The sequence below is a fragment of the Sorex araneus genome, chromosome 4, assembly GCF_027595985.1.
Source record: "Sorex araneus isolate mSorAra2 chromosome 4, mSorAra2.pri, whole genome shotgun sequence".
NCBI classification, from domain to species: Eukaryota; Metazoa; Chordata; class Mammalia; order Eulipotyphla; family Soricidae; genus Sorex; species Sorex araneus.
Genome location: NC_073305.1, coordinates 92756038 through 92779598, shown reverse-complemented (window position 1 = coordinate 92779598; position 23561 = coordinate 92756038). Strand labels below are relative to the sequence as shown.

The following is a 23561-nucleotide window of genomic DNA, read 5'->3' as shown; positions in this document are numbered from 1 at the left end:
AAAGCAGCCCTGGAACACAGAGTCTGGAATAACTTTCCCCCCCACAACCTCTCATCACTGTGGTAGGGCACCAAAATTGGGGGGAAGGGGTAGAGGGAAGAAAAGGTTATTAGAGTTACTAGAAGGAAATCACCATCTATTTTTTCCTACTGTAGGAAGGATATCATCTTAATTTTTTCACCACTTCATTAGCAGTACCAGCAAAATGCCTGACAAAGAGTAAGAACTTAGTAAATACTTATTCAATCAATGACTATAAATAAGAATCCTAAAGGGATCCAGCGGAGAGAGCTGAAAAGGGTCAGACCTGTGGTGATGCTCTGTATGCAAGAGGTCAAGGGTCCTTCCTTGGCATCACCAGGTGCACCAGCCCACCCCAACAATAAAGCACTTAAGGGCAATTTCTGACTTGCTTCATGTTTCAGATAATAAAAATGCTATTTCACCCCTTAATTCAATAAATGACAGTCCCAACTAAACTGTTCAGCTTCTGATACCTATTCTAAAGATGAATTTCTAATTATTTGGCTCTCATATTTTAACTTCATATCTCTCACAATTCTAGATGGTAGAATTCATTTTATCAAATTTTCTTTAAATTTTCAAATTTAAATTTTAAATTTTCAAATTCAGTTTTATCAAAATATAACTTAAAACTAAAGCCCCCAAAATGAGGTCACACAAAAAATGAGGAACTCCTCGAAGAGTGGATAAGTGCATCATTACCAATATGACAAAATTAAAAAATCATTCAAAGACAAAATATTCTTCCCTTTGTAAACAAAAGCACCATATTTAGGAAGAAAAATCTCCAAATACCTATGCAAATCTTGCAGTTAAGATCAAAAAGATGCTGTCTATGTTGACTAGTGGTATCTTTAGACATGGAGTCCAGCTCTTCCTTTAGTTTCTCAGATCCCTCTGTCTTCTCCGATTTATTAGCTGCAGCTTCCTAATAAAAACCCGGAGTAAAAATTAGTTTTGGCAGATAAAACTTGACATTATTAAAATCAACATATACTTCAAATTGATTTTTCTAAATTATAACCATTTTTATTTAGAGAAAAATTTTCACTATTTCCTTAAAACAAACTTGGTATTAGTCTTGAAACTCAAAACACTCCTCATTTTTCAAGAACCCTTAACAAAAGTTTGCATTTCCTCACTGTTGTCAGAAATTAAGAAAAATGGTACCAGTTCTCAAACTTCAGCCTAAGAAGGATCTATTGATTTCCACATTATTTCCTCACTGATGTCAGAAATTAAGAAAAATGGTATCAGCTCTCAAACTACAGTACTTATTAAAGTACCTACAGATTTCTAGTACAGATTTCTAGGCCTACAAAGGAATTCACTGGTCACAGACCAGAGGAATCCATAACTTAACAGGTATACTTAACAGATGTATCTGGGGTCAGTGATAGCATACCAGAACGGGTGCTTGCCTTATGCACACCCAAACCAGATTCAATCCCAGAACTCTATATAGTCCCCTGAGCTAGCTGGGAGTAATGATCCCCGAGTGCTGGATCAGGAGTAAGCACTCAGCTGTTGTCCCAAAACAAAATATGTAGCACTGTAGCACTATCGTCCCGTTGTTCATCGAGTTGCTCGAGCGGGCACCAGTAACATCTCCACTGTAAGACTTGTTACTGTTTTGGCATATCAAGTATGCATATCAAAAATATCCCGTGCAGGCAGGATGCTCTCGGTAGCTTGCTGGGCTCTCCGAGAGGGACGGAGGAATCGAATCCAGGTAGGCCTCTGCAAGGGAAATGCCCTACTCGCTATGCTATCGCTCCAGTCCAAAACAAAAAATGTATCTTTTGATACTTTTACTTTATGAGGATTAGGATTTAAAACCTTCGCCAATCTTCCTGTTTTGAGCATCACGAAATATGACATTTTTATGATACTTACCTGAATCTCCATGGCCGCTTCCTGTTCTTTCATGGGGGCATCACTCTCAATTTCTATTTCACCCTTATGAGTAATTTTTGTGATTGGTCGTCTTTCCACTTCTCTCTGCTCTTTCTCAATCATCTCTATAGTCTAACAGGAAGCATTTTAAAGAAACAGCTCACAATTAAAAACACATGTTACTTTAAAGTACAGCTTGAAATAAAATCTTGCAAAAGCTATATCATAGAATATTTTTAATACGTATTTTTAATCGTTAGATGATTTCTCAACAAATATGAGTACTTATGTAACTTAGAGGCGATTGTAAGTAGGGGACTTTAACATGAATTAGATCCCACACCACAACCTTTTAATTTATTTTTATAGGTTCGGTAATATGTTTATGATATTGATACTGATATATACAGTTACCCCATCACACTACCAACAGTCTCCAAGACCCTCCACCAATCTTGTTACTTCCAGTCTCCTTGTCGTTCTCCACCTCCTTCCCTACCTTAGTGGATACTCTTTACAAGTACAAGAACACTCCTTGTATTAAGGGAGATTTGAATATCATATTTCTTCCAATACCTTTTCAGTTTTTTCAATATTATAGTTTAAATAATATGGTTACACTAATGCTAAATTTTATAGTACTGATTATCATACTACCAGTCATGACCAACGTGCCCCCATTATTTCATCCTTGAGAAGTTCTCATGTACATTAACCAGAGGCAACAAAAACACAATGTAATTTGCACAGTGATGAAACGTGACATTTACATTAAAAATTTCTTTCTTAGTTTTACAGCATTAATCAATACAGTTTTTCTGTGAAAATGAACATCCAGATTTAACAATTCAGGTCCGATTTTATCAGGAAATTATCAAGCTAAATTTACTTTTCAGAGCTTTGTATTTCAAACTTTGAATATTAAGGAATTATATGCCTATAATGAGTTCATCACCACTTAAATTTGCTCTACAGATTACCCATATATTTTCAAGCTGAGCTTTAAAAAGCTTAGATATGAATAAGTTGCATCTATTTTCCCATTCTTCTGGCATATGAAATATAATAACAAAACACAGGTAATCCTGTAACTTGATAACTGCAGAAAATAATGAAAAAGTAGAAAAATTCAGGTTAAACTGAATTTAAAAACTAGGTTAGTGGGAGGAGCTAACTAGAAGAGGCTTGCAACAGAAAGTCTGTACTGTGCCACCAGTAAATGAAATGAACACTTCTCCCCTCGTGTGAAAAACACAGGTTTGGATATAGTCAAATGCATATTCATAAGTAATCTTACATGTCTATTTTCTCTTCGTCTCCAAGCAGCTAATTCTTTAGAAGCTAGTTCTTCAGGACTCATTTTTATAAGATGATCAGGGGTTACTTCTCCTTTCAGAACTTTTTTAAACAATATCTGGAAATATTTGAAAATGGGAAGGAAAAAAGAAAAAAGTGTTGTAAAAGAGCAGTGACTAGAACATATTCATGATGCAATTTTGAAACATGACTTTCAAAATAGAAAGATTTTTAGTGATTTACACACTACTAGACAGAACGAAAAGAACAGTTTTTGTGTTATATTCTATCATGTGAGGTAGTAAAATACGTATTTTATAGAAAAGTTAGCACAAGGAATCAGAAAAGAAATAGCTATTTACCGAAGAAAAGGCTTTAGATTTTATGTTAAGAAACATCTAAACTAATACTTCAAAGAGTGAAAGGATACTTTATACTCCAAGTTTTTATCAGAAAAATGTTTATGGAAGCCCAAATCTGCCAAGAGTGATCCCTTAGTACAAAGCCAGGAGCAAGGCCTGAGTGCTGCAGGATGTGGCCCAAAAATTGAAGAGAGGGGGGAAGGAGAGGGGGAGTGAGGGGTAGAAAGAGAGGAGGGAGGGAGAGGGGGAATGAGGGGTAGAGAGAGAGAGAGGAGGGAGGGAAAGAGAATTTTATTTTTAAATCTTTTAAAAATATAATTAATTAAGGGTCAGACAGGGAGCACGTTTTGCATGTAGAAAGAGTGTTTCACCCAGAGCACCACAGGGTTCCAGTCCATTACCCCCAGGCAGAGTGAGGAGCAGACCCAAACGCTGCCAAGGGTGTTCCAACCATCGTCACTCCTTCACCACCAAAAAAAATTTTTTTAATTATCATTAAAAGAAGAAAAAAGTATAAAATTCCAGAACAGGAGAGAGAGTACAGTGAGTAGGGGGCTTGCCTTGCATGCAGCCAGCTTGGGTTTGATCCCTGGTTTATCATATGGTCCGCCAAGCACCAACAGAAATAATTCCTGGGCTAGGAGTAAACCCTGAGCATTGCTGGGTGTAGCATAAAACCAAAGCAAACCAAAGCAAAAAGTGTGAACCCCCCCCCCCAGACCCTGTACAAGCTGAAAGTATCTTTTAAGAAAATACCTCATATCACTCATGGCAAACACTATACAAATTCATATAAGTGATAGCAGTCATGTGAAAACTTGTTAAGTATATGCAAGGAGCCTGAATTAAATATACACAGGGCCTTTAAATACTCTCAGTAGAGGGTATTTAAATATTACCCTCTTTCAATACCCTCTGCACAAGAAACATCAGAAAAAGTTTAGGGAACCAACTAATGCTTAGCCCACTACTTAAAAGTATTTAGAATCAAAGTTAAATCTGATTTACCCAAAAACAAACTAAAATAGTTCTCTTTTTATCTAGATGAAATACTTAAGGAACATAGATCTTTTTTCAGAATTTGAATCTATACTGGTAGCATAGTGTTATAAGTTTTGGTTTAATAATAGTTTTAGAAGAATATGTATGAATTTTTTAATAATTAAACTGGATTATACAAAGGACATAAGAAAATTCACATAGGTGCTGGAGAGATAATTCAGCATGTAGGGTGCTTGCCTTGCACACAGCTGATTGGGGTTTGATGCCACATAACCCATATGGTCCCCCATACCCCGCCAGGAGTGATCTCAAGGTGCAGAGCTAAGCCAGGAGTAAGTCCTGTACACCACTGGGTATGGCCCAAAAGCAAAAGTAGAGGCTGGAGCGATAGTACAGCTGGTAGGGCTTTTGCCTTGCACACAGCTGACCCGGGTTCGATTCCGAGCATCCTATATGGTCCCTTGAGCACTGCCAGGAGTAATTCCTGAGCGCATGAGCCAGGAGTAAATTCTGTGCATCACCGGGTGTGACCCAAAAAAGAAAAAAATATAATAAAAAACCAAAAGGAAAAATAAAAATATTAAAAAGAAAATTAATATAAATCAGGTTAAAACAGGGCCAGAGCAATAGTACAGCAAGTAGGGCATTTGTCTTGCCCATGGCTGATCTGGATTCAATCCTCGGCATCCCATATGATCCTCTGAGCACCACCAGGAATAATTCCTGAGTGCAGAGCCAGGAGTAACCCTTGAGCATCACTGAGTGTGACCCAAGAAGCAAAGAAAAAATATATACATAGGATTTTATGTGTTAAGAGACTCTTTATATTTTCATTTATTAAAACTATGCAGAATTTGTTAACTTGGCTCAGTAGTAAAAAAATAGTACTACAAATTTCACAACCATACAATAAACACTCCTTTATAATCTCAAACCCCCAGGTACTCAGGGGAGTTAGAAGCATAAATTACCTACCAACATAAATAAACATACTTACACTGTTTTTAGGATCTTTCAGATTAAACATCAAACTTCTGTATTTGTTCTTATATTTAGCATCCGTATCACGAAAAAAAGAGAAGAGCTCTTTTTCAATTTTTGTGGCAACTTTTGTTGCCTTCTCTTCTGGCATCTTCAAATTTGAGTCCGTGAGTCTTGAAATGAGAAGAATTAATTACTCTTCAAATACAAAGAGATGTTACTATTCAGTCTTCTACAATAATGTATATTACCTTTTCATAAGTATGTCTTTGAGAGAATGTCTCACACTCTGTCTGATCTGATCTGCAGAAGGCTTGGAAGATGCGGGAGGAGGATGCGTGTTAGGCACTCCCTTTTCAGCTTTCTTCTTTTTCATCTCTTGCTTCTCATGAGCACCTAATTAATGTGAAAAGTCATTCAATTGTTTTTATAAAGATTTTTTCTTTTTCAGCATAATACAAGCTCATAAGTGGATCTAAAAAGCACTATTCAGAAATAAAATCAGAACTCTAATTCCAGACTGAAATACTTCTGATAGAAAAATTCTATTTCCAGGGTTCGGAGCAATAGTACAGTAAGTAGGTCGTTTGCCTTGCTCGGGGCCAACCTGGGTTCAACCTCCATCATCCCATATGGTCCCCCAAGCACCACCAGGAGTAATTCCTGAACGCAGAGCCAGGAGTAACCCCTAAGCATCGCTGGGTGTGACTCAGAAAGTAGGAAAAAAAATTCTACTTCCAAAGAATCTCAATTAGAAATTGACAGAAAGTGATTATAAAGTTATGAAATATATATCACTGTCACTGTCATCCCACTGCTCATTGATTTGCTCAAGCGGGTACCAGTAATGTCTCCAAGTGAGACTTGTTACTGTTTTTGGCATATCAAATATGCCACGGGTAGCTTGCCAGGCTCTGCCGTGCGGGTGAGATACTCTTGGTAGTTTGCCGGGCTCTCCAAGAGAGAGAAAGACGGAGGAATTTCACCAGAATTGGTCGTGTGCAAGGCAAATGTCCTACCCACTGTGCTATCCCTCCAGACCATGAAATATGTATGTACGTGTATATATATGTATATATATATGCTCTTCATATGTGGGTAATAATTTAAAAACTTTTATAAAATGATCTGAACATACTGGGTGAGCAGATATTTTAATGTTACAATACCACAAATTGGTGAATCTCTTCTGATTTTAAATGGTATCTGACATTGGTATTTTGAAAGCTAAGCTTTCCAGATGAATTTTTATTAGCTGATTACTAATTCATGTAGCACACCACCTAAAATCTCAGTATAAAATATCCTCTACCCTAACCTGCCATCACATCAGTTTACTCTAAAACTGCAATTCAATAATAGCATCTGTCATTTTTATCATTCACGTTTTTATTTTGCACTTAACCAACTTCAATTAGGCAGTCCAACACTACCACTACTTCCTGACATTTATTCTTTCTCCTCTGAAAATCTACGTTGGCAAAACCATGAAGTTAGTAAAAGCCAGCTTTTATGCTTCAAATAAACTGCTCCAAAGACCTAAAAAAACTGGACAAAAGTAAGCACTGCTTTCAATGGAGCTCACATGTCTAAAGGATATTAATTCAACTGGCTACTCCCAATTTCTCAAGAATGTCTTATTTTTTTCTTCCTCTCTTTTCAAATCAACAATACCTCTTTTCCCAACTTCATTTGTTTTTCCCTTAATTCATTAAGAAAACACAAAATTTTTAAATTGATCATATCATCCCCAACCTACCCCAACCTATGGGTACTTGCGGAAGTCCATGTTCTCACCACACAGTCCTTCCTAGTGTTACAGAGATGAAATATGACCATTCTAAGAAAATCCATGTGAAGTGGGCTCCATGCCTGGCTGGAATTCTCAAAGATGCCAAATTTACTTCTACCTCAGCCTGACTCTAACCGCCATGTCGTCCCCCTCTCCAAAAAATTTCAACTTCTTTCAAACTTCACGGCCCATATTATGTCATGTTACCTTTAACAAGACTTCCCCAAAAAGATATGCATACTAAAACAAATTCCTAACACTCTCAACTCTAACTCTATTATTCCACTTTTTCTCCATATTAACTAAATTCTGTGAATTTATATATCATTTTAAAATTTATCTCCTTACTGTCTGTCTTCTAACAGTCTGCTTTTAATTTAGTTGATGTGAGGGCTACACCCAGCAATGCCCAGGGTTTACTCCTGGTTCTGCACCCAGGAATCACTCCTGGTGGTGCTGGGGGATCATCAGGAGTGCTAGGGATTGAACCAGGGTCAGCTATGTGCAAGGCAAGTGCCTTACCTGCTTAACCATCTCTCAGGCCCACAGTCTCACCAGGGGCCACTGAAGGCAATGACTCAGCCCCGTAATGCAGTGCTCTGGGGCCATCAGACTGTGTAAGTAGTCTGAGGGCGGGCTAGGGTGAAGGGGATACAGTGTTAGAAACTGAACTTAGGTCCTCTGCCATGTTAATTCACATGCTTTCAAGTGCCAGGAGGACAAGAACATTATTTTATTAAGTTCATTATTACTTCCCCCAAATTTAAAAGTCTTCATCTTCAAGTAACTCAATAACCTAAACCATTTTGATTGACATACTTAAATGTTAATTAACATTTTTCCAAATAATTTAAGAAATGAAACAGAAATACATTAATATGTTAATTATTTCCATTAATCTTACTACCTGTTTTTGAAGCTTTTTCTCCTGTGCAGAGAGTTACAGATTCTTTTGATGTTTTCTCACTTTTTTCTTCTGAGGATCTCCGAGGTAAAACTGGTTGTCCCGTCTTTCGAAGAGGAGCTAGCTGCCATTTTTTAATTTCACTATCTCTACCATCTGTTGAGTTTTTACTTTCCCCAGATTCCTGAAAAATAGTTTTAAATTCATCAGAACTTAGAATACAAAGCAAGCATGCCTAGTACAGTAGGTAAGACAGTACAGCACTTGTCTTCCAAAGGGCTGACCGGATTCAATCCCCCCACATGCCATATGGTTCTCTGAACCTGCCAGGAGTGATTCCTGAGTTCGGACCAGGAGCAATCCTTGGTACCACTGAATGTGGCAAAAAAAAAAAAAAAAAAAGTCAATAAAAGAAATAATTAAACAAGCTCTGCAACCTATTAATCTGTCAAGCATATTCCATTATGTAGTGCAAAAACAGGAGGACTTTTTCTGAAGCTGTAAGGAATTTTCAAATGTTAGCACTAAGGAATTCACCCTTTTCATAGCCTATACAAAGAAAAACAAGAAAGAAACAGATCATGTCCCCAACAGTAGTATCAGGAATAAAATTAGATGAGTTATTTGGTTTTGGATGTGGAAAAAGAAATTATAAATCAATAACTACCCTTTGGCAATTTTAATCTCAAAATAGAATAAATCATCAGGGCATCTGAATATCATATATGTACAAGTGTGTAGATAAATCTTGTCCTAATTATAATGCACAAAGAACTACAAATAAAACCATAATTCTGAGATCCTTAAAGAGTAATTAATCACATCAAATCTTGTGTGAGAGACAAAGAGAAGAAAATAAACTTTTAATATATTTCCCAAAGACAGCACACATTAGGAAAAAAAAAAACTTATTCTAGACTATTATTATAAAGAATACTTTTTATTTTTTTCCTATTGTCCAACTAGATATTAATTAAGAGCATATTTCAATCAGTAATATATAACCAATTCTGGTACCACGCTTGACACACAAAAGGAATTCAATAAATGATTTAACATAAAATAGTGTTTTCAAAAACAAATTTCCTGGCCAAAGAGATAATGCAGTAGGGAAGGCACTTACATCGCACAGCACACAACTAACCAGGGTTTGATTCCAGGCACACTGAGGACCAAGGACTCTGATATGGTCCCCTGAGCAGTTCTAGGAATGATCCCTGAATGCAAAGCTAGGGGTAAGTCTTGAGCACAGTTGGATAAGGCCCCTCCAAAAAAACAGACAAAACAAAATAAAAGTAGATTTTCTAAAGTGAGTCTAGGGACAGAAAGATAATACCGATGTTCAGGCATTTGCACTGCATGTGGGGCCCTCCTTGAGCACAGAGCCAGCAATAACCTGATCACAACTGGTTTGGCCCACATCCCCCCCCAAAAAAAAATTAAAATATAGTCTCTAGAAGAACTTTGTAAATAATGGGGATTTTGATGAAAATATGCTATGTTCTTCGATCTAAGTGGTGGCCTAAAATTTTCCCAATATTCCTTTCAACTTATGTACTTTGCTTTATGGATTGTTATCTTTGACTATCTGCATGGCTATTACCGTTATGTTTCCTCCCTAGCACCATTTGTGTATGTGTGTGTGTGTGTGTGTGTGTGTGTGTGTGTGTGTGTTATACATTACTTAATTCTCAGTAGTTATTCCGGTGATTGAAGCAAAACCTCAGTGTTGCATCAAAAACTGAAGAAAAGGGCATAAGTAGTACACGTGTAACCATAATTTGTATTCTATTTAGTTTTAAACCATAATGAGAAAAGAATATAAGGTCACTGACTAAATGTAATATTCTTCCTAATGTCCTAGCACCATTTTTAAATCAATCATTAGAAAAATCTTAATTACTAAACGGTAGGCACTGAAAACAAAACTCAACTAAATTAGTTTTCTGTATTTCTCTTGTAAATGACAAAATATATTCAAGTTTCTACTGACAAAGTACTTTCAGACAGCAGTTTAAAACGTTGCATGGGGGGTGGGGGGGCTGGAGCAATAGTACAGCAGGTAGGGTGTTTGCCTTCCATGCGAGCAACCCGGGTTTGATTCCCAGCATCCCATATGGTCCCCTGAGCACCATCAGGAGTGATTCCTGAGTGCAGAGCCAGGAGTAACCCCTGAGGATTGCCGGGTGTGACCCGAAAAGCAAAACAAACAAACAAAAAACCATTGCATGGTGGGGGCCGGAGTGATAGTACTGCAGGTAGGGAGGGTGTTTGCCTTGCACGTGGCTGACCTGGATTCAATCCTCGGTATCCCACATGGTCACCCAAGAACAGCCAGGAGTAATTCCTGAGTGCTGACCCAGGAGTAACCTCTGAGCATTGCTGGCTGTGACCCAAGAAGAAAAAAAAATGTTGCATGGTTGGGGGACAGAGTGATAGCAGGGAGGGTGTTTGCCTTGTACTTGGCCAACCTGAGTTCAATCCCAGACATCTCATATGGTCGCCAAGTACCACCAGGAGTAATTCCTGAACACAGACCCCTGAGCATCACCGGTGTGACCAAAGAAGCGAAAAGGCAAAAACAAACAAAAATGTTGCACAGTAGTGGCTGGAGAGAGTACAGGAGGTAAGGACATGCCTTCCACATGGTTCCAGCTGAGACGCAGATTCTAATCCTTGGCACTACATATGGTTCCAAGGGTCACTTCTAAGCACCCAGCCAGGTAGGGCCTCTAAGCACCAAGCCAGGTAAAGGCACTCCTCCCCTTTAAAGAAGAACTCTTTAAAAATGTAACATGTAAGAAAATTATAATCTCTAAGGGGTCCATTTATTAAGAGAAAAACTGAGGTGAAGATTCCAAGCAAACACTGTAGCAAAGGTCAAATAATTACAATTACTTTACCTTACATAGTAAACATAATTGTTCCACTTAAAAATAATAATGCCAGTTATAGTTTAAAGATTAACAGATACTTATGGACTGAAAATATTCTTTTAAAACAAGTACCATGGAGTCTGGAGATACAGTATAGCAGGTAAGGCACTGCCTTGTATGTGGCTGACCCAGGTTCAATCCTTGGCACCCTTTATGGTCACCTAAGCAACACTAGAAGTGATCTTTGAGTGCAGAGCCAGAAGGAAGCCCTGAGTAACACTGGATGTGGGAGAGAAAGGGAAGGGGAGAGGGGAGGAAGAATAACCCAGTGTATCATGGGCTAGGGAGATCATACAAGGGATAGGGCTAATGCCTTGCACGTGACTAAGCCTTGGTTGAACCTTGGCAGAACATGGTCCCCTGGGCACTATAGAGTACGGCTCTGGAAGCTCCCCAAGAACTACTGGGGTGGTTTGGGGTCCAAGCAGTACCACATCCTTGGGTCTCTGCACAAAATTTCTAGTCTAGTATACCAAGAATCTCTGGGCACTGCCGCCGGCCTCTAGGCACTGCTTGAAAGTCATCTTCTCTCTCTCTCTCTCTCTCACACACACACACACACACACACACACACTTTACCCTTAATATCACAAGACACCTACTCAACAGACACAGAGACACTCTTTCTATAAGAAAAACCCAAGTACTAGAGACCATAAATAAAAACTGTAAGAAGTAAGATCTGAATAAAAGTGAACACTCAAAGCACTGGAAGAGAATGGTTCTCAGACATAGAGACAGTTTATGACAAGCTAGGAAGAAGGATAAAATGGCGAACGGGAACTTCAAGAAATGGGGCTGTGAAAACTAGACAGCTGCAAGTAATGAAGTTGAACCACTAACTAAACCACTGACACCAAAAATGAAAGTTAACTCAAAGTGGATTAAAGACTTAAATATTAAGATCCAAATCCATAAAATAATGAAAGAGTGCTAGGGAGATAGGTAGGGAAACAGCAGAAAAGGAGTTTCTTAGAAAACTTAGAAAAGTTTCTTAGAAAAGGACTCCTAATTTGCATGCAGGAGTCCCAGGCTCAATCCTTGGCACCAAGTGGTCCCCTTAGAACTATGAGCTATAGGTAGTCCATGACCATCACCTACTATGGGCCCCAAACAAGGAACAACAACAAAAAATACCAAAGAAAAAATTTAAAATATATACCAAAAATTAAAAATATATCCTTGATATTGGTTGTCTGCAGTGGTGTCACTGGTGATTCAACTCCCTTGGCAAAGAAAACAAATGCAAAACTCAACAAATGGTACTACATCAAACTAAAAAACTTCAGCAGTGGCAAAGATACAATCATCAAAAGAAAAAGACATCCCAGTGGACAAGAGAAAACATTCACACACTAGTTAGACTACACAGACACAGGGAACTCACCAAGCACAGCAACAAAAAGCAAACACTTCCACCCAAAGAGAAGAGCGGAGCAGAACACATCTTCATCAAAGACATACACATAGTGAATGGACACACTGAAAAACATCCATCATCACTCTAAGGAAAATGCAAATCAAAATGACAATGAACTATTTCCTTAGCCTCCCCCCCACAATGGCATTACAAAGATGCTGGCAGAGAAGTGATAAAAAGGAAACCCTCACTCAACTGCTGGCTTAGCCTTTGTGAGAAACAGTATGGTGCGTCCCCAATAAATTCACACAACTACCATATCATCCTGGCAACTCCACTCCTAACTTGCTTAAGGACGTAAAAAAGTTAGTCAATGGAAAAGACACATCCATATCTACAGTTGCTGCAGTGCTACTTAATTTAAGCAAAATCTAGAAAAATCTTACATATCCAACAACAACAAAAGATGGGTGGAAAGAAATGATGTGGTATAAAGTCAGAGAAACAGTAAAAAGGCACTTTTTGCCTTGCATGCAGCTGACCCCAGTTTAGTCAACAGCACCGCACACTGTTACCTGAGCACTATCTGGAGTAACCCTGAACTAGAGCTAGAGTAAGCTCTGAGTACTGCTGGATATACTCTAGAACACACACACACACACACACACACACACAATAAAAAATAATGTGGCGGATATATGCATGCAAAAGTATTCACAGAGATGAATACTTTTCAGCTTTAAGGAAAAATACAATCTTGCCTTTTGCCACAATATGGGTAGAACAGGGAAGCATGGAGGGCTGGAGCGTACAATGCTGAAGTCAGAGGAGAAAGAAAAGTCCCCATGACCTCACTCTTTTTTATATGATCTGTGAAGAAACAAAACAAGGGAAGAGAAAATGTCCAGAGGAAAGAAACCTATAGACTATAATCAATGAGTGCACTGAAAGATCAAATGGTGTGGGAGGAGGGACCATGGCACTTGGATGGTAGGTGTGATGTGGTAGTACTGTACTCCTCAATCATACATTTACTCTTATAATAAAACAATGTTACCTTAATATAAGATAAATTTAATAAACTAGACCACAGGAATAAAGAATTGTAATGGTTTATGTAATAATAAGATTTGCATATTCTGAGGTTATTACTAACCAGTTTCAACAAAATGACCAACATGTTTTGTTTTTGCTTGGGGATCACACATAGTGGTACTCAGGGATCATTCCTGGCAGGACTCAGATCGTATGTGGTGCCAACCGTATGTGGTGCCAGGGATCGAATCTGGGCAAGCACCCTATTTGTACTATTCTCTCTGGCCCACTACCAAAGTATTTTAATGATACACTTTCTTAAAAATTTTCTGAGGCGTTGGAGAGAGAGTACAGCGGGTAGGGCGTTTGCCTTGCACGCAGCCAACCTGGGTTCGATTCCCAGCATCCCATATGATCCCCTGAGCACTGCCAGGAGTGATTCCTGAGTGCAGAACCAGGAGTCAGCCCTGAGCATTGTCTGGGTGTGACCCAAAAAGCAAAAACAAAAAAAAAAAATCTGAATGTTTCAGATTCTGTCTGGCTAAAAAAGTTCTAACAAAATATTGTGTTAATGAGCTTACCCGTTTTAAAATCTTGACCTTGTGTTTCACCGGATCATCAACGTATTTGGTTTTATCATTTGTTGGTGTATGCTTTGACAATCCAAGCTTTTCGTATTCCATTGTTTTTTCTTCACTCTGAACTTCAAGTTTAGTTTGATTTTCCAAAACATCCACATCTACTATTTCAGTCTTTTTATCTTCTTCAGCACAACATTTCACACACACATATTCTTTGTCTTCCTCTCCCATTTGTTGTGCTTGAGTAAGACTTAATCCAACACAATCACCATGAAACCAGTCATCACATCTCCCACAACCAACCATAAACCTGGGAGAGAAAAATAAGTTAAATGTATTTTCTGAAAAACCAATGTTAAATGTAAACCTAAATTTTCAGTACTTGCTTTTCTGCAAGCTTTCCTCCTTTACCCTATCTACCAATTCAACATTGAGCAAAACAGAACAACTCTAATAATGAAAAGTTCACTTTAAATATTTCTCTTTGGTATGAATGAATGTTTAAATACTGAAGGAAAAAGTACCCTAAGAGTGAAAAAAGGCAACTGACCACAGTATACAACATAAAATAACAGCACAGAACAGGAGAAAAAAAAAAATCTGCTCTTCAAAGAGAAAGGTGCTGACGTGATAATTTGATCACAGCCTTTACTAGTTATTTGCCACACACAGGTTATCACACGTAAAATTGGAAAATCATTCATGTAATGCATCATTTTAAACCAAATTTAGCAAGAAAAATACAACTCAAAAACATAATGGAGTAATAGCAGTTATTAATGATAAACTATTTCTTGAGCTCAAAATATCCGGTTCATGGTGTCACTCTGACTTAGCTGAAAATGTCTGTACTTTGTATGTGGAGTTGTTTTCCTAAATAGATACCGATAACTTGCAGATATAAATGTTTGAGCTAAAATTTTTAATTTCCTAGAACTCTCTTTTTCAGTGCATCTTAGTAACTCAGTATCTTAGTAACTAACAAATGAAAATGTCTAGGGACTTAGAATTTATGATTCAAATAAATCTTTTTTATTATCTTTATTTTGGAATTACTGGTGACTAAAATTTCATATCAAATGCATATAAGCAATTTGAGTTTTTTATACTTCTCAACTTACTGCTAGAAAACGTAGTTTAATCATGATTAATACTTTTTTATTCCGCAGGTTTGTAACTCATAACGTAGAACTTAGGTGCATATTCTCTGGTTTAAAAGGCTATGCTGACTTAAGAACGGTAATACAACCATGTGCCAACAAACTCCACTGAAAACTGTGATCTAGTGGAAATGTTAGATATACTGGGTGATACTGAGAGAATTGTCCACTTGTCATATTTTAGTGTCTGAAATGTACAAATTAAAGCCTGAGTTTCAGTCCTTAGGTGTCTTGAAAATCGTCCTTCCAAATACCTCTCATTCTTCAATGCATTACTTTCTTCTGTGCTATTCTAATGTGTGCTAAACTATTGCTAGGCATTAAAGAAAAGTGATTTCTTCATGTCTACAGGTTACCAATCTTTACCCTAACTAGCCTGCCATTCTTATTTGATGTCATAATAGCTCCCCAATGATTTATTTGGTGTGGGCAAAACAAAAATCCATGCCTTAGATTAAAAAAAAAAATTATTCATAAGCCAAGTAAAAAAACAAGATTAATGTGGTATTTTTTTCCAAGATAGAAATGGTTTGTCTAAATCTGAGATTTTAGATGAAATCATGTTAAAATATTGATCTTCAAGTCAAAATAAAACCTGAAAAATAGAAATGCTTTGAAGTCATTCTGAGACTTCATACACTAAAAATACTTTTCGTGAAAGCAACTAATACTCTTTGAAATAGTTATTCCCCTTTATTTCCACTATCAGAGAGAATATTATTCCTTCAAAGCAAGTTTGATTAGCTTTACTAAAATTATTTAATAACCCACATGATGACTTAGGAGCTAAGCTTGTGGCCCCAAAGTCTAAAATTATAAAACACATATTAGGAAAACTCAAATTTTTATTCATTTTAGCAAGTTTTAGGACCATAAATTTACCAATTATTTCACCATGTTCCCTTTTAAGTTTATTTTGGAAATGTCTCTATACATGCGGCTCCATTAAAGGAAATTTCTGAAAGCTTTATAACTGTTCTCAAGGTGATTCAATAAAAATAAATAAAAATTAAAAAATAAAGCAAATGTCTAGTGCCATCTACAGAGTTCTAATATTGTATATTTCATATAAGATGTAAATAAAATTGAGAAATTAAAAAATTACATCTATCCTTCCCACATATATAAGGAAAAAATTAACTCACTTGAAAATAGAACTGATTACTCAAAAAACGTAAATTATGATCTTTTTTTTAGAGGGGGGGAAGAGGCACACCTGGTAGTGCGCAGGAAACCATGCACGATGCCAGGGGTCAAAGTAAGGCTGGTGACATGCAAGTGCTCTACCTACTGGCCTACCACTCTAGCTGTGAAGATCATTTTTTGGATTTAAAACTTGATAACTTTAGAACTATCTCTTCTTTTTAAAAGTTAGTTTATCACAAAAGGAGAAAGTATGCCCTTTTCAATTATTCTTCATGACTGGAGCGACAGCACAGCGAGCGGGTAGGTTGTTTGCCTTGCACGCGGCGGACCCATATTCGATTCCTCTGTCCCTCTCAGAGACCCCAGCAAGCTACTGAGAGTATGCTGCCTGCACGGCAGAGCCTGGCAAGCTACCCATGGCATATTCGATATGCCAAAAACAGTAACAAGTTTCACGATGGAGATGTTACTGGTGCCCGCTTGAGCAAATCAATGACTAACGGGACCACAGTGCTACAGTGCTTTAAAAGCACAGTGTAGGGAAATGAGGATCTGATAAAGAGTAGCATTCCTTTCCCATTTTGGGCCATGGCCTTGAGTTTCTGATAATAGCAGGCAAATAGCCCTTAAGAAAAAGACTGTAGGGGCCGGAGCGATAGCACAGCGGGTAGGGCGTTTGCCTTGCACGCGGCCGACCCGGGTTCGATTCCCGGCATCCCATATGGTCCCCCAAGCATCGCCAGGAGTAATTCCTGAGTGCAAAGCCAGGAGTAACCCCTGAGCATCGCTGGGTGTGACCCAAAAAGAAAAAAAAAAAAAGAAAAAGACTGTAAACTGGCAGTGATATCTCACTAAAATTAAGCCAGGTGATCAATTAGCTCTGGAACAAAACTTGAGCCAAATCAGTATAAACCAACACCCAAATGTTATATGTTCATATACAAAATTTAAAACAAATTCCAAAGACGAAAAAAAGACTTCTAGGGCAATTCATGGCTAATTTTAAATTCTAAACTTAATTCTAATCTTTTTGGCATAAACCAGAATATATTCTTATGAAATCTTTAAATTTCTTCAAAGTAAATCCGAGCAACATTGAGAACTCCTGTTAATGCAAACTCTTGTCAAATCTATTGAGCTACTTTGTGAGGGATTTTTCATACAGAAACATGCTTCCTTTATCTTATTATTATACTATACTACAAACATTAAATCATAAATTGTGCTACTTACAACCTCATTAAATCATAAATTGTGCTACTTACAACCTCATCTACAGAATTTATCAAGTTCTCAAAATACAGAGTACTTGAATAATTTTATATATTAAGATTCCAAGAGAAGAATTTCTCATATAAGTATAAATCTATAAATTTACTCAGCTAAGTAGATCTTTTCACCTTTAAATTTCCTCCAACTCACTACCCTTCTACAACTGGTAATAAATACAATAGAAACTTAAAAATACTAAAATGCTGTGGAGAAATGGGGAAATACTAGACACTATGAGGTATCCAATATGAAAGACCAAGACATCTTTCCAACATCTTTATGTTTCAAAGAAGCTCAGAATACTTTAATGTGTAGATATATATTGTGTATATATGTATATGTATATAGATACATATTGATATCATATATGCTGGTGTTTAAAATAATATACTAAAAATGGAAACAAACAAAAAAAAACCTAACTAGCATTATGTACAAACTGCTAGAATCAATACCTATAGTGTAAGTGGAGTTGTTTATGCTTAAATATTGTATCTAGCTTGCCATGAACAAGTCAGTTAAAAATATAATTTCCAACTAAAAGTACACAGAGAGACCTAACCTCAAATGCAGCATCTGTAAAAATAGTAAAGAGTTAAAAATCTTTGAAAATATAAGGGATATAGCTCAGTGATAAGGCACAAGCCTAGCATGTGTTAAGGTCCTGAGTTCAATACCTGGCACCATAAAAAACAAAAACTAACAAACAGAAAACCAATCAGAAGAGTGGGAAAATAAATCAGACATCAACAAATAGCTTTCATTTCACAGATGGGGGCCAAGAAATCAGAGATGGATCAAAGTTCTTTCCAGATATGCCCTTCCTTAACAAATTCATATTCCTACATAGGGATGAAAAGAGAAAGATGACAGATAGCATAGCAGTGCTTTTTTTTTCTTCCGTTTTTTGTGACTACACTATTTCAAAGACAGAGCAAAGGCTAGTTAATATGTAAAGAAAAAAATATCAATTACTTAGGCTTCTTAATTCACAAAATTAATGTAAAATGCTGCTTCCAAAATTACTTCCAGTATTATTATAATCCTAATCAATTATACACGATGAACTCAAAACCCTACATATCTAATATTCCAAGTCATGTTTAAGACTGGGGTATAAATCTTATACACTTTATATAGTATATATAGAGTATATATAGTTTTATGTAGTAGATGCAAAAACAACAGCAAGACTACCACTTAATCTTTATTTTGGGAATACTATTGATGTTGGCAAAATGACAGTTATTACTCTTGACAAGGCAAGCAGAACAGAAGTTTAGCTACAAAAAGCTATTAATAATGCTTTAACAAGACTGTCAACTAGAGGCCAAGGTTTCACTTAAAAATTCATTCACTTTTTCTCAGACTTCTGGCTGCCTTCCTGTGAGAATAAACTACTGTTTAAAAAAGAAAACAAAAAAGATTCACTTTTTAAAGTATATATTCCATTAGTCTGATCACTATGTGATAACTTTAGTGTGAAACAAGGTTTCATTAAATGATTACCTAAAAGTATCAATTAGTCCTAATTCTTAGGCCCAAAAACATCTTAAAATATCTGGGAAAAGTAGTTTAAAAGCTTAAAGAATACATGCACTAGAGAAAATGTAGCACTATATTCAAACAAGTCATACTTGTTAAAAACTGGAATATGTTGTTCTAGAGTTTAACACTGTTGTGTTATAAAGTACACAAACCAGGAGGGAAGGAGGGGGGAAAAAAATAATAGAGTAACACAATCTAGAATTAGGCCACAAATTAAATCACAAGAAATGCTTTCACACAAACCTCTTTACTGTTTACAGAACAGTTACATGTAAGAGTTCCCACCCAACTCTACCTAGATGTCTATCCACCCCCCACACCAATGTATTAAGACACACATGACTACAATGTCCCTCCCGAAAGTTTCTCTTTTTATGTAAGTTCACTTTTTATGCTGGGAAAAGTCATTCCAATAATTACTTTCATGACTAAGAATATTATAGTGTACGCTTTATACTTTTTTTTTAATCTTATTGTTGTTGATAGAAGTTCCAATAGTAATCTGAACTCCTGAACAGGATAATCTTGAAGCTGTAAACTCCACTTTCATCTCTCGTTTTTCCTTTTCTTAAAAAGTTAACAAACGGGGGCTGGAGCGATAGCACAGTGGGTAAGGCATTTGCCTTGCACGAGGCTGACGAAGGTTTGATTCCCAGCATCCCATATGGTCCCCTGAACACCGGCAGGGATAATTCCTGAGTGCAGAGCCAGGAATGTCCCCTGTGCATTGCCGGGTGTGACCCATAAAGCAAAAAAAAAAAAAAAAAAAAAAAAAAAAAAAAAAAACAACAGTTAACAAACGGGGCCAGGAGACAGTACAGTGCATGTGTAAAGCAAGTGCCTTACCCAGGTTCAATCCCTGGTATCCCATTGGTCTCCTGGAGCCCCACCGGGAGTGATTCCTGAGTGCAGAGCCAGGAGTAACCCTGAGCATTGTCAGGTGTGGCCCAACCCCTACCCCCCAAAAGTTAGCAAATAAAATATATACCAGAGGTGAGGTTGGGGGTGGGAGAAAGTGTGACAGGAAGAGTATGTAGGGAATGTAGGGTAACAGTATCACAAAACTACAAAACACTAAATCTTAGGAATACCAAAGGGTCACGCTAAAATCATTTCTTAAAAATGAAAATTCACAAAAAGTCTTCACTAAAACATTCAAAAAGGAATTACATGTTTCCACTCCATGCTATACACAAAATTCATCTGGGTAATTAAACAGTTGCTTCAGCTATCAAATTTTATTATAAGGTCAGTTTTGACATCTATAAGTAGTGGTATTAACCCATAGAAAATGTGTTTAATTTTACTTCACCCAAAGTGTTGAGAAGAAAAATATTATTCCCCTTATGGCCTTCATACTTTATTACTAGTTCTTCTGAAGCCAAATATGTATGTACCTTACAAGAACCAAAAAGGTTTAATAATTTTCTAATTAGGCAAAAGGACTTTTGTTGCTGTTTTCAGATGCAGTAACTAAATTATTAACTTTTCACGATTACAAAATATTACCAATTATGTATCAGCTATTGTCAGGCTATGCCTTTTTTTGAATGTTCTACATTTGTAACTCAGTGGTTCCATCTTTCTATCATTTATCCAGGATTGATGAGGTTTCATTGTTTCTGTCAAAGTCTTTGTATGTTAAATAATTTCCTTCTATAAGACAGTTCACACTAACCCCACCCCTTAAAAGGCAATTTCACTTCAATGTATACATCACACATACATACATACATACACACAGACATATGCGTGTACACACACACACACACACACACACACCTGTTGCCATGAGGCTTTTTGCAAAACCCACACTGCTTGCTGGGAGTCCATACATATTTGCTTTCAAGTGGAGAATTATGATCTGAGCCTTCTCGTTTTACTGTGGCTATGTTGTCTGGAATGAACAATGGTGGCTCATCTACGGAAAAATTCTTGCTGCTTCTTCTTTGGCGGGGTTGTAGGTTTCTCTCAGGCTTTTTCAGTTTCAGTTTGTCTTCCTCCTTAAAATGTTCTGCAGTTGTATGTTCAAGCTCTTCTTTCACATGACTATTGGTTTTCATTGCTGTAACCACTTGCTGAGGCTTATGGCACTGTTTCTGATGTAGTAAATGCCCAGTCTGTGCAGGATGTTGTGATTCTTTAGAACAACCAGGTGGACCATGAGACTTGTCATTCAAAGAATGAACTAAGGGTTTAGAAATCTGTACCAAATTTTGATCCTGTGATGTTTTTTTCAGTATAGGATGAGCCTGACTTTTCACAGATTTGACCCCAGAATTGCAAGTCTGAGTCTTTGTATCTTTATCAACCTGTTTTTTTCTCACTTTGGCTGATCTATGAAAATTTTGCTGTGATTCTGGTTCATCAGCATTTCTTTTCACACTTTTGACATGAACTTTATTTTTATTGTGTACTGATTCATTCTTTGTTACAATAATTTTCTTCAGATTATCCATGGTCATGTTTTGCTTAGAAGGAATTAGAGGTTTTACGTGTTTAGATTTTGTATTTTTTGACTCTGAGCAAGAAACAGTACTTAATTGGCTGCTTTTGTCATTCTGAATGTTTGCTGCTTCATAAGTCTCCATTTTAACACTTTCAACAATATTTAACTGTTTTGAATTTTGGTCAGGAACATCACTAACAGTATTTTCTAAAATATTACTTTCTAGTTCTAAAGCATTAGTATCAACCGCCTCTAGAGTTGATTCATGAAATTCAGTATTCTCTGACTGTTTATTACTGGGCTCCATGTCTTTACAATAACCCACCGGTTCTATTTCATGTCTCGGAAAGGAGCTCTTGTCTCTGTCAGTAACTTCCTGGGTATTCTTTAACTCCAAGTTACATTCATTTACTTCATCCACAGAACCAGACAAATCTCCAAGGCTCTTTTCTGCTTCATTTGGATTTGGACAAGCAGAATCACCAGAGAGTGTCACAGAAGACACAGGTTCCTCGATAATTTGGTCATCTTCATGGGGTAATTTGATTGTATCCTCTGATTCTTGTTCAATTTTTCCCCTTTCTCTCATTTCTGCAACAACAGTCTCATGAATTTTATCTGAAATAGAATCATTCTGTTCATGTTCTTTATCTGAAAGATTAAACAATGGATTACCATCAGTCTTGATTTTACTTTCTGCCAGAGCTTCCCTTTTCTTTTCTTCAATACTAACACATGTTTCTGAGAGGAGTGGACAATTTAATTCGTGAGATGGCACATCTGCTTCACTTTGATCAGTACAGTTCTGTTTAGAATCCAATTCAACTTTATCCTTTATTTCAAGACAAGATGACAATGAAGAATGACTTGAAGACACAGACACTTCTGGTTCCAATTCAATTTGTGCAGCATGACGACTGCTTCTTCTGCTCTCCTTATGGTACTCAGGTTTCAGAGATGCACAGGTTTCTTCTTTAGTCTGACATCTCTCCACTTGTTTCACCCCTGCTTTAGGGGTAGATACAGTCTTCCCAGATGCCCTTTTTGTGCTATTCAAAGGTGCTGCATTTGAACGCTTGGCAATAGTGCTTTGTCGCAAACTTCTTACTTGTTCTATCACAAAAGGAAAAATAAATAAAATAACTTAGCTGTGTTGCCACATTTTTTTGTTTCAATGCAAATTTAAAAAAAGCACGTTCTTATTTTGAGCTATAAAAATATCTGCTCACTTCAATGAAAATATACTAAAGTCACTGATGACTTTTGCGTGTGTGTGTATATGTATATATACACAAATGTGTATTTATATATAACATATGCTAACCTTAACCTTTATCAAAATTATATGAATTTTGGTGGAGCAATGCCTATATATCTTAGAGAGCCATTATACCTTAATATGAGAAAGAAATGGTTTCATCAGGTGTCTTTTATATAAGCAGTACCTGGAGTAAAATAAGTAAAATGAACTGTCAACTGTCTTTACACTGTCATCCTACAGACTGTCATATGATTTTATACATTTTTTAAAATAAAGCCAAATAAATTTATGTACAAATAAAATATAAATTAAATATTTTCAGAAATAGCATCTTTGCATTGCAAAATATAGTCTGAAAGTAACTAATTCTTTTACAAATGTGTTTCACTTATCACAATCTTAGCATTCAAGCTATTCATAAGTATGAAATATAAACTGGAAGACAAGATAGAGATCTATAAAAAAATCATAATTTAAAGAATTAAAAAAAATAAGCAATAACAAGTGTGAAAATAATTTAATGAAGCTTCCCACCTTCAACAATATTCCCACCAAA

At 36.7% G+C, this 23561-nt stretch overlaps 1 protein-coding gene across 3 annotated transcripts in view; it reads right to left on the bottom strand.

Annotated features, from left to right (window-relative positions):
• Positions 1–23561, bottom strand: part of PHF3 (PHD finger protein 3) — an 87483-nt gene that overhangs the window by 13604 nt on the left and 50318 nt on the right. For all 3 annotated transcript variants that reach the window (XM_055135141.1, XM_055135142.1, XM_055135143.1), the window contains 8 exons: positions 21078–22857; positions 14170–14479; positions 8261–8441; positions 5813–5957; positions 5578–5734; positions 3218–3334; positions 1921–2052; positions 820–952 (listed from right to left, as the gene is read on the bottom strand). In XM_055135141.1, coding sequence (XP_054991116.1) covers positions 820–952; positions 1921–2052; positions 3218–3334; positions 5578–5734; positions 5813–5957; positions 8261–8441; positions 14170–14479; positions 21078–22857 — 2955 coding nt within the window. The remainder of the gene's footprint in view (positions 1–819; positions 953–1920; positions 2053–3217; positions 3335–5577; positions 5735–5812; positions 5958–8260; positions 8442–14169; positions 14480–21077; positions 22858–23561) is intronic.